General features: G+C 43.7%; 1 protein-coding gene and 1 long non-coding RNA gene across 2 annotated transcripts in view; one reads left to right on the plus strand and one right to left on the minus strand.

The window, feature by feature from the left end:
- Positions 1-19,475, minus strand: part of LOC139598991 (secretory carrier-associated membrane protein 1-like) — a 98,306-nt gene that overhangs the window by 25,905 nt on the left and 52,926 nt on the right. Inside the window, exons 3-4 of the mRNA XM_071445923.1 lie at positions 16,328-16,426; positions 15,950-16,061 (exon numbers count right to left, since the gene is read on the minus strand). Coding sequence (XP_071302024.1) covers positions 15,950-16,061; positions 16,328-16,426 — 211 coding nt within the window. The remainder of the gene's footprint in view (positions 1-15,949; positions 16,062-16,327; positions 16,427-19,475) is intronic.
- Positions 105-9,568, plus strand: LOC139598992 (uncharacterized). Its single transcript, XR_011682119.1, has 3 exons — positions 105-1,089; positions 6,021-6,173; positions 9,281-9,568. It is a non-coding gene; the product is annotated as an uncharacterized lncRNA (long non-coding RNA).

Below are 19,475 nucleotides of genomic sequence, written 5' to 3' on the forward strand. Positions count from 1 at the left end.
ATGGAACATCTTCATGAATAAAGATGTGGGTCAGACCAGGACTCAGGGCACAAGCTTTCATGAGAGCTATCTCGCTTGTGCCAGGCGCTGACATACATGAGATGAAGGACTACATTTTGTTCGTCACGAAAAAGAGACCAGTGTGTTACAAGAGTTGTCTGCTGACTATTTCTGTACTACTTCATGAGATATGAGCTACAAGGATACCAGGGAAGGGGTTGCAGGAGCCCACACATAGTCCCACCCAGCAAATGGTACAAACAGATAACTAACAGAAATAACGACCAGGGAAAGGCTGGGGAAAGGGCAGGGGCAGATTAACACCCAGCAGGGAAACCTTTCCCGCTGACAAATGGTACAAGCAGATAACTCACAGAGATAACGACCAGGGAAAAGCTGGGGAAGGGGCAGGGGCAGATAAACAGTCTGCAAGGCAGGATATTTGCTTGCTTAAGCTTGATAGGGCACAGTTTGCAAGGCAGGACATTTGCTTGCTTAAGCTTGATAGGGCACATATTGCGTTAATCATAAGATTTTGGTAATTTTCCACGGAGAAGTCACCAAATAAAGACATAGGGTGAAGAAGACGCAGCTGAGGAAGACTCCGCAGCCTTTTATCACCGACCACCAGGAGACAGAAGGATGACCCTCTAGCAACAACCAGCGCAGGCGCAGAGAACTCCGAGATAACATGGACTCCTGAAGGATGGAGAGGATAAAAGGACTGAATCAGAAACTAGTTGGTGCGGCAGTAGGTGGAGCGGAGACTCCCCTGTCGCCCAGCGCTGAGCCTTTGCTTACGTAGTATAACTGCTTCAATAATTAATAAATTCTTTGATTGGAAATTACTCGTTTTGAGTCAATTTTATAACAATTTGGTGCCGTGACTCGGATGAGAGTTTGGATCGGGTAAGATCTACCCAGAGTGGGGGGCGCCTCATCCAGTGCTTTCCGGGTGGCCCCTCTGGGAGAACCTCCGCCACTCTCACCGACGACCCTAAAATATATACTAGTAAGCAAACGGGACAAATTATACCGGTGAACCCCTTAATAATCTGTGCACGGAGTCCGGACGAAGACGCAGGACGCGTAAGTATAAAAGGGAATCCGTTCGGGCGGGGTTGGGATCCCGGAGTGTGGCGGTGGACAAGTGTGAATGAGAGGAGGGCCGGCAGCCGGACTCTCCAAGTGAGTGCGGACCCTTGAGTAGTGCGGTTCCCGTAGACCCGCGAGGGCTCGGGCCACGAAAAAGGGGAAGTGAAAGGAATTTTAGAGTGAAAGAAGGCACTCCGGACGAATGGGGCAGGGGAAAAGCAAGACCCCAACCCAAGTCAAACTCCCCCCCATTCCAAGGGACAGTCCCCTAGGATTTATGCTTAGTAATTGGAAGCATTACCCGGGGACCGAGACTAAGGATAGGGCCAGAATGATACATTATTGCATGGAAGTATGGGGTGGGAAAGAGATTTCCAAAAAAGTTTTTTGGCCCGTGTTTGGATCATCTGAAGACTGGGTTCGACAGGCTATGAACCTATGGGTAAATTCTAAAGAGCCCTTCTCTCAAGAGGAGAGTGATTATGCCAAAATATGGGTAGCAAGACCCGAAGTGTATGTTTTCCAATTAAGAGAAGGGAAAGGGGATCCGGACAAAAAGGGAAAGAGGGACAATCATTTGGGCGACTTAATTATAGCACCGCCCCCATATGTCCCACCGCTAGCACCCAATGCCCCACCACCTCCACAACCACCTGCACCGAACAATGATGAAGAGGGTAACCAAGGGGAGGTTAACCAAACCGGTTACCAAGGCCCAATTACAAGGAGCGGCAGTAGGGTTGAGACGGGGCTATTCCCTCTACGGGAGATGCCTATGGGTGGACCACAGGCGGGTATAGGATTTATTACTGTCCCCTTGAGTTCGGCAGATGTACGAGACTTTAAGAAGGACATGGGACATTTATTAGAGGACCCTTTTGGGGTAGCCGAGAGGGTCGACCAGTTCTTAGGACCAAACATCTATACCTGGGAAGAAATGCAGTCCATTTTGGGCATTCTGTTCTCTACTGAAGAACAGAATATGATAAGAAGGGAAGGAATGCGTATTTGGGACACGCAGCATGTCCAAGGCCCGGCTGTGGACACTAAATGGCCCCTACAGAACCCCCATTGGGACCACCAAAATGCGGCACATAGAACACATATGCAGGATTTAAGGACCATAATTATTCAGGGGATTAGGGACTCAGTCCCGAGGGGGCAAAATATAGATCGGGCATTCAATGATAGGCAAAAGAAGGACGAGTCGCCTACGGAATGGCTCGAGAGATTACGGCGGAACTTACGATTGTACTCCGGAATGGACCCCGATAGCCAAACTTTACAGTCAATGCTGAAAGTCCATTTCGTTTTAAAATCGTGGGACGACATAAAGAAGAAAATCCAGAAGTTAGAGGACTGGCAGGACAGGGGGCTGGATGAACTGCTTAGGGAGGCACAGAAAGTATATGTCCGTAGGGACGACGAAAGAGACCGCAGACAAGTAAGGTTGATGGTCGTAGCAACAGGTGGGGGAAGGTACCAAAGAGAAGGGCGAAAGGGAGGTTCGAATGAACAAAAAGAGAAAAGTATAGGGGAGTCAGAAGGGGTGAAGGTGTGTTTTTATTGCGGAAAAAAAAGGGGCATTTTAAGCGAGAATGTAGAGTCCGAATCAGAGACGAGAAGCAGTTCCAAATGGACTAGGGGGGTCAGGGGCTCTATTTGGTAGGGACCCGGAAAAATCATAAAGAGCCCTTGATAAAACTTAAAGTGGGTCCCCACAACCAAGAAATGGAATTCTTGGTAGATACGGGGGCAGAAAGATCCACGGTACAGAACCTACCAAAAGGATGTACCATCTCTAAAGAAACTGCCACTGTCATAGGGGCGAAAGGGGAACCTTTTGAAGTACAAATCATAAAAAATGTGACTATAGAATCAGGATCCAAAATAGGGATGGGAAATCTATTATTGGTACCCGAGTCAGATTATAATCTGCTCGGGCGAGACATGATTATAGAATTAGGGATTAGTATAGGTGTAGATAATAAGGAATTAAAAATTAAATTATGCCCTTTAAGGGTAGAAGATGAAAAGCAAATTAACCCCGAAGTCTGGTACACGCCTGAGAGCGTGGGACAGCTAAAAATCACTCCATTTTCGGTAACTATCAAAAATCCGGATGTCCCCGTCCGAATTAAGCAATACCCATTATCCCCAGAAGGGAGACGAGGATTAAAACCAGAAATAGAAAGGTTGTTGAATAATGGATTGTTAGAACCCTGTATGTCTCCCTTCAATACTCCCATCCTACCAGTTAAAAAGCCAAATGGCACCTATCGATTGGTGCATGATTTAAGGGAAATAAACAAGCGAACTGTAGCCCGGTTCCCGGTGGTGGCAAATCCTTATACCCTCTTGACTAAACTGGGGCCTGAGAATTTATGGTACAGTGTTATAGATCTCAAAGATGCCTTTTGGGCATGCCCTTTGGCTAAAGAAAGCCGGGATTATTTTGCATTTGAATGGGAAGACCCCGATACGATACGGGAAGGAGACAACAATTAAGATGGACGGTACTCCCTCAGGGATTCACTGAGTCCCCTAATCTCTTCGGGCAGGCTTTAGAGCAAATTTTACAGGATTACCAAGTGGGGCCAGGGGTTACATTAATCCAATACGTAGATGATCTACTCCTGGCGGGGCAGCAGGAAGAGAATGTACGGAAAGAAAGTATTAAGTTATTGAACTTTTTAGGATTAAAGGGATTGAAAGTCTCCAAGGCAAAACTACAATTTGTCGAAGAAGAAGTAAAATACCTAGGCCATTATCTAAAGAAAGGAGAGAAGAGAATAGACCCCGAACGAATACAGCCGATTTTAGCATTACCAATTCCAAGAAATAAGAGACAAATCAGGCAAATACTTGGACTAACTGGTTATTGTCGTCAATGGATTGAAAACTACAGTAGTAAGGCGACTTTCTTGTATCAGAAACTTACTCAAGAGGGACTCCTAAAATGGGATCAGGAGGACACCGAAAGGCTGCAAGAGCTTAAAGAAAGCCTAATCCATGCCCCGGTATTAAGTTTACCTAATACTAATAGACCCTTCTTTTTGTTCATAAACGTAGACAAGGGGGTCGCATATGGGGTCCTTACTCAAGAATGGGCAGAGAAAAGGAAACCGGTGGCTTATCTATCAAAGATCTTGGACCCAGTAAGCAGAGGATGGCCTACGTGCTTACAAGCAATTGTAGGATGTGCTCTTTTGGTAGAAGAAGCCCGGAAAATTACATTTAATAGCAGCCTGAAAGTGCTGTCCCCCCATAACATACGGGGAGTCTTACAGCAAAAGGCTGAAAAATGGATCTCAGACGCAAGGCTTCTAAAATATGAAGGAATATTAATTGAGGCTCCAAATTTAACTCTAGAAACTACTAATATCCAAAATCCAGCTTCCTTCTTATATGGAGGACCAGAAGAAGCACTAACACATGATTGTATAGTGACTATAGAAGAACAGACAAAAATCAGACCAGATTTGGAAGAAGAGGAATTGGAAAAAGGAGAAAGACTGTTTGTGGATGGATCCTCCGGAGTAGTTGAGGGAAGGAGAAAATCAGGATATGCTATCATAAGGGGACCCAACCTGGAAGTGATAGAATCGGGACCCCTTAGTGGATCCTGGTCCGCCCAAGCATGTGAACTATATGCTGTACTACGAGCCCTGGAATGGTTAACAGGAAAAGATGGGACTATTTTTACGGACTCGAAATATAGCTATGGGGTAGTCCATACATTTGGCAAAATATGGGAGGAAAGAGGACTAATAAATTCACAAGGGAAAGATTTAGTTCACCGTAAATTAATATTAGATGTGCTCAGTGCCCTACGAAAACCCCGAAAAATAGCTATAGTTCACCTGAAAGGTCACCAAAAAGGACTGGATTTGAGAAGTAGGGGAAATAATGCAGCTGACCAGGAGGCTAAACGGGCTGCCCTGAGACTCCTCACTTTGCAGGAAAACATAGAACACTCCCAAACGCCAGAACCTGACCCCGACATCAAGTTTAATAAAGAGGAAGAGAATAAAATACAAAAACTAGGAGCTAAAAGGGATGCACAAGGAGCATGGAAATTAGCAGATGGCAGAGAAATAATACCCAGAGCATTGGCACATAGATTACTGACTAAGATACATCAAAAAACACATTGGGGATCACAGGGACTGGTAGATTATTTTGCTGCAAAGTATGTGAGTGTGGGAATCTGGGACATTGCCAAACAAGTAACCAGAGGATGCCTAATTTGCTTACAAGTAAATAGAAAAAATTTGAGAAAATTACCGGAGGGAGGCCGACCGCTAGCGAAAAGGCCTTTCTCCCACATTCAGATAGATTTCACCGAGCTCCCCAAAGTAGGGAGAACCAAATATTTATTGGTCTTGGTGGACCACCTAACACATTTCGTGGAAGCCTTCCCAACCGTAAGAGAAACAGCCAAAGTAGTTACGAAAATATTGATGGAAGAGATAATCCCGAGATATGGGGTCCCAGAAGTCATTGACTCAGATAGAGGGCCGCATTTTATTTCCCAAGTTACCCAAAACTTAGCAACAGCTCTGGGCATACGGTGGGAACAACATGCCCCCTGGCATCCCCAGAGCTCTGGACGAGTTGAACGAATGAATGGGGAAATAAAAAAGCAATTGACCAAACTGGTAGCAGAAACCAATTTGACCTGGGTTAAATGTATTCCTCTAGCGTTGCTAAATATAAGAACAAGACCTAGAGCTGATTTAGGGGTATCACCCTTTGAAATGATGTATGGGATGCCGTATAACCTAGAAAATCCTAACGAACATCCTGTCATTAATGACACATGTACACAAAAATATTTGGTGGAATTGACAAAGTACAGAAAGGCATTATGGGAAAAAGGTATGTTAGCACAACGGCCTCCTTTAGATTTTATCTTACACCAGGTACAGCCAGGAGATTGGGTGCTCGTGAAAAGCTGGAAAGAAAACCCCTTGACTCCAAGGTGGGAAGGACCGTTCCAAGTACTCCTCACCACAGAAGCAGCCATACGAACCGCTGAAAAAGGATGGACTCATGCTAGTCGCATAAAAGGACCGGTGAAACCCCCTCACAGCTGGGAGGTTTGCAGTCTCCCGGGAGAAACCAAATTAAAGCTGAAACGAACTGATAAATGATTTGGATAGTAATCTGGGTTGGAGATAACCATTATCTCCAAACCCAGCTAATAGGGAATCGGGAGGCTCTTGGATATTGCAAACTCTTAGAGGACGAGTTAAGAAAGCCCTACTTTAAGTCCCCGAGATTAGAACATAAAGGGCACCCATGGAAGGGGGAAAAAGCACAAAACAAAGATATAAGGTTAAAGTGTAACTGGTTAGATTGTGACTGTCACCCCCTTGTATGCTTTTCCTGTAAATTGTGTCACGAACCTTGGTGGTCTCATTGTCGGAGTGGTAGAACACCTAGGGGAATTTGCACGCCGTGCTATGAGAAAGAGAGGAGACTAACTTCTATCATTCTTAGTAGCAGAGTTGCTACGGGGGAGGTAAAGCTTGGATCTGACGAGTGGTGGGAAACCTTTTCCAAAGGGGTAAATCCTGATCGGTTCTGCTACCACCCTAACGAACCGATCCCCTTTCTCCTGGACATCCTGGAAGTGGTGTGTCAGAAGAAGGACCCCAATTTGCGGCGTGACCTCTCATTAATAAAAGCTAATAACTGGGCCGCCAGTGCTAAAAAGTGGAAACGGGAGGTTTATCCAGCTCCTGAAGAATACCTCTGCTGCCGAGAAGATGGTAAACCCCGAGGCTCGCAGCAACCGAGTCGTCGGGCGAGGCAGAGAGGTAATAACCAGTGGAGTCTGTCGGAAGCCCCGACCCCCATATGGGATGTCCAGGAAATGTTGGCCGTCCTGCCCCAGGATTGGTAACCCACCACTGGGGAAACCAAAGGTAAAATTTAACCTGAGCTCCGACAATGACAGCCCCAAATTACAAGCCTTAATTCTTTTCTGGTGCATTGTAACAAGTTCAGGGGCAGAAGGGTATTCACATCAACCCTTCAAATGGTCACTGATTAGATGGGAAGACCAGTATGTTATCCAGACCAAAATCACGTCTGGCACACCCAGCTTTTTATGTACTTTGTGTGATTTAATACCTGTAAATCCATGTTTAAATCAGTTTGGATATTATTTTTGTCCAAGCTCAAACCCGGGAAAAGGGTATTGTAACTATCCAGGACACTTTTACTGTGCTTATTGGGACTGTGTATCAGTAAGCTCCTTTGGGGGGAACGAGGACGGGTTTATCAGAACTGGATGGGGTCCATACGGGTGTACACAGCCCACTTCCACATATACCCAGAAAGAAGGAGGGTTAGATGGAACATGCAATATGATTTACATTAATGGGACAAAACCACATGACCAAGTCTGGTTATTAGGGAAAATGTGGGGAGCCCGATTATGGGAACCAGGGACAGACAGAGGGGGGCACTTTATAATCCAAAAGACAACCGTGCCACACGACCCCGAACCAATTGGACCAAACCAGGCGATAGCTGGAGAACTAACGCTAGGAGAAAATAATGGAAATGAATCAGAAACAGCCCCAATCACTAGTCTTCCAGAAATGTATAAGCAAAACTTTACTAATTCGACCCAAGGACCTGAAAACCCGGGAGAAGGGGACTTGTGGAAAATATTACAGGCCACTTTCCTAGTCCTGAATGAGACCCATCCAAATCTAACTGAGGAATGTTGGCTGTGTTACACTGTAAACCCCCCGTTCTATGAAGCCATAGGGGTAACAGCAAAAAGCAGACGAGTAAATGGGACCAACCCAGCTAGGTGCCTATGGAAAAAAGAAGGAGAAGAATCGAGAGGGATAACCTTGGCAAGGGTAATGGGGAGAGGAAGATGTATAGGACGAGTACCAGTGGAAAAACGACATCTATGTCAGGTTATGGGGAATTTGAGTGACCCTAAGAAACCTGCCAGCTGGATACTGCCAGCAGCAAATACTAAATGGGTCTGTAACACTCTTGGAGTCACCCCATGTATAAATATAGACCGATTTAATGAATCCAGTGACTTTTGTATTCAAGTATTGATAGTACCCAGAGTCCTTTACCACCCCGTAGAGTACGTTTATGAACAATATCAAAATATAGGACCCCACATAGTGAAACGGGAAATATTCACAACCTTCACTGTAGCAATGTTACTAGGAATAGGTGCAGCCGGGACAGGAACAGGAATAGCCTCACTAATACAGCAACACCGAGGATTCCAAGAACTAAGAGCCTCTGTAGATGAAGACCTCAGGAGGATCGAAACCTCCATCAAAGACCTCACAGAATCATTAGATTCCCTAGCAGAGGTAGCCTTACAAAATCGAAGGGGGTTAAATCTATTATTCCTGCAACAAGGAGGACTATGTGCTGCTTTAAGAGAAGAATGCTGCACATATGTAAACAAGAGCGGAATTATACGGGACTCAATGGCAAAACTAAGGGAGGGGCTAGAAAGAAGACAAAGAGAAAGGGAAAAACACCAAAGCTGGTATGAATCTTGGTTTAACTATTCTCCTTGGCTTACAACTTTATTATCAACGATAGCGGGTCCACTACTTCTCTTACTATTGGGACTCACGTTTGGCCCTTGTATTTTTAATAAATTGATTAGCATTGTAAAAGGCAGATTAGAAGCTGCTCACCTTATGCTCATACGAGCAAAATACGAAACCTTGAAGATGGATGATCCAGAAGAATCTCTGGAGCTCAGCAAAAGGGAATTAGAGCGTTTTGACGAACAAAATTGAGTATCAAAACAAAGGGGGGATTGAGATGAAGGACTACATTTTGTTCGTCACGAAAAAGAGACCAGTGTGTTACAAGAGTTGTCTGCTGACTATTTCTGTACTACTTCATGAGATATGAGCTACAAGGATACCAGGGAAGGGGTTGCAGGAGCCCACACATAGTCCCACCCAGCAAATGGTACAAGCAGATAACTCACAGAGATAACGACCAGGGAAAAGCTGGGGAAGGGGCAGGGGCAGATAAACAGTCTGCAAGGCAGGATATTTGCTTGCTTAAGCTTGATAGGGCACAGTTTGCAAGGCAGGACATTTGCTTGCTTAAGCTTGATAGGGCACATATTGCGTTAATCATAAGATTTTGGTAATTTTCCACGGAGAAGTCACCAAATAAAGACATAGGGTGAAGAAGACGCAGCTGAGGAAGACTCCGCAGCCTTTTATCACCGACCACCAGGAGACAGAAGGATGACCCTCTAGCAACAACCAGCGCAGGCGCAGAGAACTCCGAGATAACATGGACTCCTGAAGGATGGAGAGGATAAAAGGACTGAATCAGAAACTAGTTGGTGCGGCAGTAGGTGGAGCGGAGACTCCCCTGTCGCCCAGCGCTGAGCCTTTGCTTACGTAGTATAACTGCTTCAATAATTAATAAATTCTTTGATTGGAAATTACTCGTTTTGAGTCAATTTTATAACAATACATACCTACTTCATAACTACATCAGGTTGTGGAGTCTATTTATTCCGCATATTGCTTCATGAGAATGGGTATGCTGCTAACCCAATTAGAGAAGCTGGTAACACCTCTATGATAATCTATTTAAGAAAGACAAAACCACGGGAAGCTCTTTTTCCCTCACCTCTAAGGAGTGGTGAGGGAGCCAGTCGGGCCCCTTCCCTGAGGAGCCAGCTGGTCCCTTTCTTGGCGGCGCCACTAGGCCATGCCGCCAGGAACCATCCCGGCACCGTGAACAACCATGCGGAAAAAACCAGCGCCAGGAGTGACCACATGGCTGGGGCCACGTGGCTGGGAATGCGTTGCCAAGATCGGGGCAGCCAGGGCAGCACCACGCAGCCGCGGCTACCTCGGCATGGCTCGCAATGAACTTTGTTTGCTTTTTTTTTTTCAGTGCCCCACATGAGGAAAAGTGTGGAGTGGAGCCAGCAGCCTGCGCAGCTAGTACAATGCCGGTGAGGACCACATGATCAGCAATGAGAGACATGACAAGCAATTCCCCAGTGCAGAGCCTGGACAGAATCAACTTTTCAGTGCTGCAGAACTCTATAAAAACTTTTCAATTGATAGAACTTGAGACCAGACAAAGACCAATTCTCTCCCAAATCAGAGAAAAGAAAAAAATGAAGACACATGAGAAGAACAACATGGTGACACTAAGGTCGGTGCAAAAGAGGGAGGGGGAGAAGGAGGTGCTCTGAGCGTCAGAGCTTAGATTTTTCTGCAAGCCATAGTGAGGACTATAATACAACAGTTTCCCTGTAATTCATGAAGTGCATGGAGGGATGCAGAATTCACCTGCAGCCCATGAGAAAAAGGTTTTCATGCTGGAGCGTGTGGATGCTGAGAAGCTGTGATCTGGAGAGAGGCTTGTACAGAGAGAGAACCCTTGCTTCCAGAGACAGAAGATGAAGACCCTTGCTTTTATACTAGAATAGCTCATCCTTAAAAACAAAACCCCATGAACTAAATGTCCCATGAAAAAAAAGCAGTTGTGGGAAGACTACTTTGCCCGTGGGAAGGACTTCACATTGCAGCAGATTTGGGTGGGACTGCTACTTGTGCAAATTAGAACCACATTAGAAAAGTTCACAGAGAACTGTCTCCCATGGGAAGTACCCCATGGCATAGCAGAAGAGACTCTTCTCCTTAAGCGAATTGAAGAAAGATTTTTAGAAGTGACAAACGGACTAAAAAGACCATGTTTTTGTCTCCCTGCGCTGTCGGTGGGAAAGAAAGTAGGACTGGGGGTGGGCGAAGATGTTCTAAAGGTTTATTTTAGCTCTCATTATCCTCTTTTTAATTCTGTTAATAAATTTTTCTTCATATCTTTTCAAGTTTTGAGCCTATTTTGCCCTTAAAGTGTTTCCTCCTAATCGTTATCTCACCCCATGAGCTTTTTTTTAATTGTTCTTTCCCCCCTTTTGCTTAACTATAGCAGAGGAGAATAAGTGAATGATTTTTCGTGGATACACTGGCATTTGGCCAGCATCATCCCCTGACACCATTTTTATCAAGCCTTTTAGAGCAGGGTATTTACGGAGGGAGCATACAGAAGGTAACCAAGCAATATTCCCATCCATATTAAAATCTTCTTGGGGATTTCTTAAATGATAGTTTCAAGACAGTCACATAAAAATCAGACATCTTATAATGGTTCAAATTCTTAATGAAGAATGTTATCTGATGTGTCTTCCCACCCCTGTGGCACAAGTTTCAAAATTTTCAACTAAGACTGAAAGACAGATTGATGAGTTGGTTTAAGATCAAAAACCAAGTGGCCTTTTTCTAAATACACTTTGGATACTCATATTCCAAGACTGTATCTTGATAAGCAAAAACCTAGCTGAGTTATTTCATTCCACACAAGTTACCATCTCAAGGCCTATTAACATAACTTTATTGACATGCCTACACTATGAATGCAGTTACCCACAAACTAGATTCATGCAAGCCCAGGAAGGGATTTTCAGGCATGCCAAAATGAACTAGCTGAAAAAGGAAGCAGCACACATTAATAAGATGTTACAATCTGTTTAATGGCAGAGGAGCAGAGAGAGTTCTCTGTGAATTGCAGAAAGAGCTTCAGGTTTGAATATTCCCTGAAATGAGATAAAAACAAAGTTAAATGCTGATACAAAAAAAATTATATTTTCACTTTATTAACTGTAAAAGAGGCAAAGAGAACAAAAGGGAAAAAGTAGAGAAAAGTTGGAAAAAGCTAAGATTATTTTAAAAGCATAGGATAGTTTATCACAACACTGCTACTTTTCTGCTGAGGTGGGGGTGGGGGGGGCAAGCACTTTTTGCCTTTTTTTTTTCCCTGCCACTTGAAGTAGTTTATCTGCATTTTCTGGTCTTGGGGTTGACAGCTTAGCTGGAATGCCTTCTGAAATGCAGATGCAATGCATGGTCCCTACAGCTCATGCGTGGCTCTGATCCACTTGTGCTGGTCACTCCAAAGATGAAGGATGGCGGGGGGAAGGGGAAAGGGTGTTCCCCAGGCTGGCAGTGTCTCAGCTCTGGGAGGCTTCAGGTTGTTTCCACAGCTGTAAAAAGGCTTTAGCAGGCAGCAGAGTGAGGAGGCAAAGGGCAGAGTTTTTGTCCCTCTCTGTGGTATTTTCAGGGTCCCTCGTGGCAGGAAGGAAATGATGAATCTGACTCCATGTTCTTAGAAGGCTAATTTATTATTTTATGATATGATATGATATGATATTATGCTATACTAAACTATACTAAAGAATAGAGAGAGGATACTTACAGAAGGCTTAAGAAGATACTAATAAAAAACTCGTGACTCACCAGAGCCTCGACACAGATGGACCGTGATTGGTCATTAAGTCAAAACAATTCACATGAAACCAAACAATGACCAGTTGGTAAACAATGTCCAAACCACATTCCAAAGCAGCAAAACACAGAAGAAGATCAGATAATTATTGTTTTCATTTTTCTCTGAGGTTTCTCAGCTTCCCAGGAAGGGATTTTTCAGAAAATATGATGGCAACACCTCTCTCTCTCGCCTCCTGATTTAGCACAGCTTTTGCCCTTCTTTTTCTGGACCTCAAGGCAGCTCACAGTCCATCCTGCACATAGTCTTCAGGTGTTAAAAGAGATTATGATAAGCAGACACAATGACTAAGCAATTTTTGAGGCATTTTTCTTATTATCAGGTCCTTACATAAGCTCAAGTGCAATACTGCGTAGAAACTGAAAAGAGAAGACTGAGGACATCATAGAATGGTTTGGGTTGGAAGAGACCTTGAAGATCATTTAGCTCCAACCCCCTGCAATGAGCAGTGATGCCTTCCACTAGACCAGGTTGCTCAAAGCCCCTTCCAACCTGGCCTTGAATGTCTCCAGGGATGGGGTATTGTATTGGGTCTGACTGAGATAAAGTTCACAGCCCTCACAGTGCTGTGCTTTGCATTAGTAGCTGACAGGTGTTAACAGACCAGTGTTTTGGCTACTGCTGGGTAGGGCTGTCCCCCCTGACATTCCTTCCCCCATCAAAGGGATGAGTGGGCAAAATCCTGGGAGGGGACACAACCATATAACGTCAGCTCAGATATATAAAGCTAAGGGAGGAAGGAGGAAGGAGGGGCATTCATGAGTTTTCAATGTTTGCCTTCCTGGAGGAACAATTACAAGTGCTGAAGCCCTGCTTCCCAGGAAGTGTCTGAACATCGCTGCTGATGGGAAGTAGAGATAGACTTTTCCCTTCACTTATGTGCACACAGACTCACTTATTTCTTTCTTTCACTGTAATAAAACTCCCTTATCTCACCCGCTGTTTGTTCTCCATCTTATTATCTCCCCTGTTCCACTGGGAAAGGGAGTGATACAGTGGGTTAGTGGGCACCGGGCACCTGACCAAGGTCAACTCACTACACTCATCTACAACTTCTCTGGGCAACTGTCCCAGTGCCTGACCCCCCTTTTGGTAAAAAATTTCTTTCTACTATCTAATCTAAACCTACCCTCCTTCAGTTTAAAGCCATTTCCCCTTGTCCGATCACAACATACCCTTGTGAAAAGTCCCTCTCCAGCTCTCTTGTTGGCCCCCTTTAAGTACTGGAAAGCTGCTATGTCTTCATGGACCCTTCTCTTCTCCAGGCTAAACAGCCCCAACTCTCAGCCTGTCTCCATAGCAGAGGTGCTTCAGCCCTCTGAGCATCTTTGTGGCCTCCTCTAGACTTGCTCCAACAGCACCAGGTCCCCATCCTTCTTATGTTGGGGGCCCCAGGGCTGGGTGCAGTACTCCAAGTGGGGTCTTACAAGAGCGGAGTAGAGGGGGAGAATCACCTCCCTGGACCTATTGCTGAGCAGACCTACCAGCTTGAAGATCTTTTCATTTTTGTCAGTTGCATATGACAAGTGTCCTAAATGTGCAGCCAGCATCTTGAATGCAAATAGCTGGAGTACTATTGCGAAAGACTTTGTCCTCCAATCAAAGTATGTCTAAAATGTTTCCAAAGGAGTTTGCATGAGTGTGACAAGAAAAAAATCAGAAGGAAAGGAATATTGTTCTCCTCATTCATAACATACAATTTCTGATGTGCAGTACCTTTTATGCAGTCATTTGGCAAAACCCCAATATTCTCTTTCAAGCTTTAAGAGCTCTCTCTTCCCTATTCAACCTTCCTAAAGAATCCTTTAGATTCTTCATGGACTCTTCAAGCACTTGGATGTGAACAACTTGTCATGGTTTAGGAATGATATTCCCCAGTTCAGTGCTCCCACTGTAACCATGCCAGCACTCGCTTCCCTTCCCCCTCTAGTTAGAAGCACAAAAGGCAAAGATGACAGGTTGAGAAAAACAATTTACTGGAAACAGCAATGAGATAAGAAAATGAACAGTAACAGCAACAATGGTAATAAAAAAAGGTATAAGACAAAGAAACTATTTACACAGAAAGTCTGTGGCAATACCAACCATTTTACCGGCCATGCTTTTTCCCCGTGGAAGGAGCACCCTTCTTCTCAGAAACAAGAGAGAAAGTCCTTTTCCCCCACCCCGGGCAAATGACATAAGGTAGTATGGAATAACCTCCTAGACACTCCCACAGCCACATTACTGCAGAAAAGAACAATTAACTCTGTTCTGGCCAAAACTAGGAGACAACTGCAACATAATAAAACAGTAAATATCCATTTTAGAAATATCATGAAACATGCATGCAGTATCAGAGTTGTTTCCTATGATATAGATGAACAAGACTGTCCCTGAAGCCTGAAAGAGACAAGTGATCAATTCAGATCATCAATATAAGTCAGTGAAATTAGATGAAGAGCAATATATGAAGAAGAATATTAAAAAACAAACAAGCAAAAAATTATCTGGGAGAAGAGGTACAGAGATTTAATAGAGATATTGAAAAGAATAAATACTGAGAAAATAAAAATTGTTTAATGTAGGGACAATATCATCATGATTCTTTTCCTTAGAAGAATAGCAATTCCTTATTCCCAGATCCTAGCAGATGAGTGGCATAAAGTTTCTAAGAATTTGAATTACTAAGTGGTCATGCAATCTGGAATATTGCTGCTGTATATTCCAATAACCACAGCAGCAAAAAAAATCTCAGCACATGTGGAAATACAACAGTCAGATTTCTAGATACAAGTGAAAGGAACACGCAAAGTCAACCTTGCATGGTGTTTTGGTTTGTTTGAGGTTTTTTAATTTCAGTCTAAAATTTTTTCCTGTAGATCTAATTCTAGCAAAGTATCTTCAGTTAAGAGGATGTAAATTCCATATGTGAAATTGCAGTATAAAAACTGATGGTTACTTAAATGTTGTGGCAAAATGAGATACAGATCTTAACAATGGGTTACAAAGCAACATATGAAAAATTAATAGAATATTAATAATAAAATAAATCTTTCTGCTATTAGCATAGAATACTGTCTGTAACATAGCCAAAAGATAAGAAAATGTTTCAAAAGAGTAAAATTCTCCTACAGCTATAAATACTGACAGAAGTGAAATCAGAGATGTTACTTATGAAGTTACTTCTCAAACTGCTCCATTTCTATTCAACAGTATTACTTGGATATTAACCTAGAATAAAAATAGCTGATAGCAGAGAGTAACATGTAACATAGGCCTCATTTAAAATTTTTGCTGTGAAAATCTGCACAGGTCAGTTATTTTTCACTGCATTGTTCCAAATGAAATAAATTTTCTTTTCCTGAGGAGGTTATAAAACCCCCTTTGATCTGTTTCACTACAGTAACACTGTAAAACTAAAACAGTTTCTAAGAAAAAGTGAAATTTCTGTAATTAAAAAAAAAAACATTTTTATGCATACCCCCCTGCTGATTTACACTCTGCATTTCCCTTTCTTTGCGATCTAATTCAGCTGCTTTTCTTTCCAGTTCTTCTTGACGCTTTAGCAGTTCTGCCTGGGCCAAGGCATGCTCCTGAACAAAATAAGCATTATTAGCAATTAAAAACATACAAACACAAAATTAATATTCCAAGTCTATTTTCCAAAATTTAACATCTCCAGTTATGAAGATCAACCTAATATTACACAAATTCATGCAGTAACTGATTACTTAAAGGCAGTATTCATTTTCATAAATTATTAGGAAAACAATGTTTATTTATAACATACACAACTTCAGGAGCATATTTATATTACTATAATTGAAAGGAACCTAGTGCCTGAAAGTTATAAACAAACCTTTGAAATTTGTGTGTAAGCAGGTGATTCTTCTGTTGGTTTCATTATTGCTGGCTGGGTACTGGGTACATGAGTCATTCTCACATTTCCTGGAGGAGGCTAAGAAAACAAGATACAATTATAGGGAAACAATATCCTATTCTAATAAACATCTTTTCATTAACTCTGAAAGAATGAATCCAGTTGTTTTAAAGGAACTGTTACTGATTGTGGTGGTGCATTCCCCCTTAACTCCTTTCCAGGAACTGAAAATCTGATATGCTCTGTGCAATATTTATAATTTTTAGGTTATAATATATACTCTGTGATGCAGTGTTTCACTTGTTTGTTTTTACACTGCACTATTTTCCATAAACACAATATGGAATTTTATAGATTAACAGAAAGTAAAAAGAATTTTAATTTTGTTCAGACATGAATACCAATAAGGACAGTTATTATTTTAAAGAATGGCAGGATTTAACAGTGATCTGCTCCTATTCTCAAACATGATACAATTCATTAATAATGTCTTCCAGAGCTATCTACTTCACAAAGGTTAACCAGAGAAGCAATGTGCCCATATTCAAAAAGGGCAAGAAGGAGGACCCAGGGAACTACAGGCCACTCAGCTTCACCTGAATCCCTGGAAAAGTGATGGAGTACCTCACTCTGGAGGCCATGTCTATCCCCATGGATGACAAGAAGGTGATCAGGAGTAGTCAGCATGGATTCACTGAAGGGAAATTATGCTTAACCAACCTTATTGCCTTCTATGACAAGACAACTACCTGGATAGATGAGGGGACAGCGGTGTATACTGTCTACCTGGACTTCAGCAAGGCTTTTGGCACTTTCTCACAGCATCCTCATAGGCAAACTCAGGAAGTGTGGGTTGGATGAGTGGACAGTGAGGTAGATTGAGAACTGTCTGAAAGGCAGGTCTCAGAGTGTTGCGAGCAGTTGCAGTCTAGTTGGAGGCCTGTCACTAGTGGTGTGCCCCAAGATTCAATGCTGGGCTCAGTATTGTTTAACTTGTTCATCAATGACTTGGATGAAGGCGTAGATGCCTCCTCAGTGAGTCTACTGATGATACAAAGCTGGGAGGAGCGGCCAATACCCCAGAGTGCTGTGCTGACATTTAGAAAGATCTCAACAGGTTGGAGAGATGGACAGAAAAAACTTCTGAAAGTCTACAAAGGAAAATGCAGGGTCTTGCACCTGGGTAGGAATAACCCCAGGCACCAGTACAAGCTGGGGGTGACCTGCTGGAAAGTAGCACTGCAAAAAAGGACCTGGGGGCCCTGGTGTACAACAAGCTGCCCATGAGTCAGCAATAAGCCCTTGTGGCTGTATTGGGTTTTCAGGGCCTGATTTTTGGTAGCAGGGGGGCTACAGGGGTCGCTTCTGTGAGAAGCTACTAGAAGCTTCCTTCATGTCTGGCAGAGCCAATCCCAGGTGGCTCCAAAGATGGACATGCAGCTGGCCAAGGCTGGGCCAATTAGCAATGGTAGGAAAGCCTCTGTGATAACATCATTAAGAAGAAAGAAAAGTTGTTGCGCAGTTGTAATTGCAGCCAGAGAAGACCAGGGTGAGAACATCTGAGAAGAACAGCTCTGCAGATACCAAGATCAGTGAAAAAAGAGGAGGGGGAGGTGCTCCAGGCCCCGGAGCTGGGATTCCTCTGCAGCTCATGGTGAAGAAGCTGTGCCCTGGCAGCCCGTGAAGATCCACAGGGATGCAGAGATCCACCTACAGCCTGTGGAGGAGCTCCATGCCAGAGCAGGTGGATGCCCTGGCTTAGGGGGCACCTGGCACCCAGCCAAGGTCAAAACACTACTGTCCACCACAGGGTCACAGGTCCTGTTAGGAGCCTGCTCCAGCATGGGCTTCCCACAGGGTCACAACCTCTTCTGGGCACATCCACCTGCTCTGGTATGGGATCCTCCACAGGCTGCTCCACCATTAATTTCCATGGGGTACATGGAGAAAACTTGTCCCACAATGGTCTTCATCACAGACTGCAGGGGAATCTGCTCTAGTGCCTGGAGCACCTCCTCCCCTTCCTTCTCCACTGACCTTGGTGTCAGCAGTTGTTTCTCTCACATATTTGCACTCCTCTCACAGCTGCTCTTGTGCAGCAATCCCCCCCCCCAAAAAAAAAGATGCTATCCCAGAGGCACTACCATCTGTAGAAGCTTGGAAGATAAGGGGGCTACTGTGCGCATCTCCAACATTAATAGCCAGGACTGGTGATGTGATGGGTAAGGATGATAGTATAGGATGGGTAATGTAGAATATAATCTTATCCCCCAATGAGTTGCAGATGGACCCTATTACTAAACATTAGGAGCAGGCCAGATGATAACAGGCAACACCTGTAGCAAATAAGAACTAGTGGTATAAAAGAGTAGACTGATGGGAAGGGGAGTTGGAGGAGTCAGGTTGTTGCTGTAAGGATTAGGGACAGATAGCACTCAGAGGAGCTGCCTATGAGAAACATCAAGGAGGTATGAAACTCTGAGGCTATGAAATCTGTGCACTATAATGATAATAGAACTCATGCTATATAAGACAACACCTTTCTTTCTTTCATTCTTTCTTTCTTTCTCTCTCTCTCTCTCTCTTCCCCCCCCCTCTATAATTAATCTCTTTCTGTCTTCTCTGCCCCTTTATCCAAAACCCACTGCCATGTGTTTACGTAGTAGGTCAGGAACTAACATACCTCTTCTATGCTAAGTATGTAATTAACTAATAAAACTATGCAAGCTTTTGCAGACCCTCTGGCTTTCATCATTCCTTTCAACTGCGAGCATCTATGAATCTTGGGTGTTCCCTTCCCCTTAAGAGTGGGAAGTCACACCACCATTGCTGATTGGCCTGGCCTTGGCCAGTGGTGGGTCTGTCTTGAAGTCGTCTGGCATTGGCTCTGACATCTGGCAGCTTTTCACAGAAGCCACCCTGGAACCCCCCCCCAGATACCAAAACCTTGTAGTGGAAAGCCAATACACCAACCATCTTTTGGAATGCATAGAGGAGAAAGCATCATGCCTGAGCAAACTCTACCTCTGTTCAAGAAATGATACTCACTTTCAAAAATTTAAAAGGTTTATTAAAACCTTATCAAAAATATAACAGATGACTGAATAGAGAAAATATGACTGGGCTG

Source organism: Agelaius tricolor, unplaced genomic scaffold, assembly GCF_023055355.1.
Source record: "Agelaius tricolor isolate 1412-34295 unplaced genomic scaffold, bAgeTri1.0.p SCAF_21, whole genome shotgun sequence".
Taxonomy (NCBI): Eukaryota; Metazoa; Chordata; class Aves; order Passeriformes; family Icteridae; genus Agelaius; species Agelaius tricolor.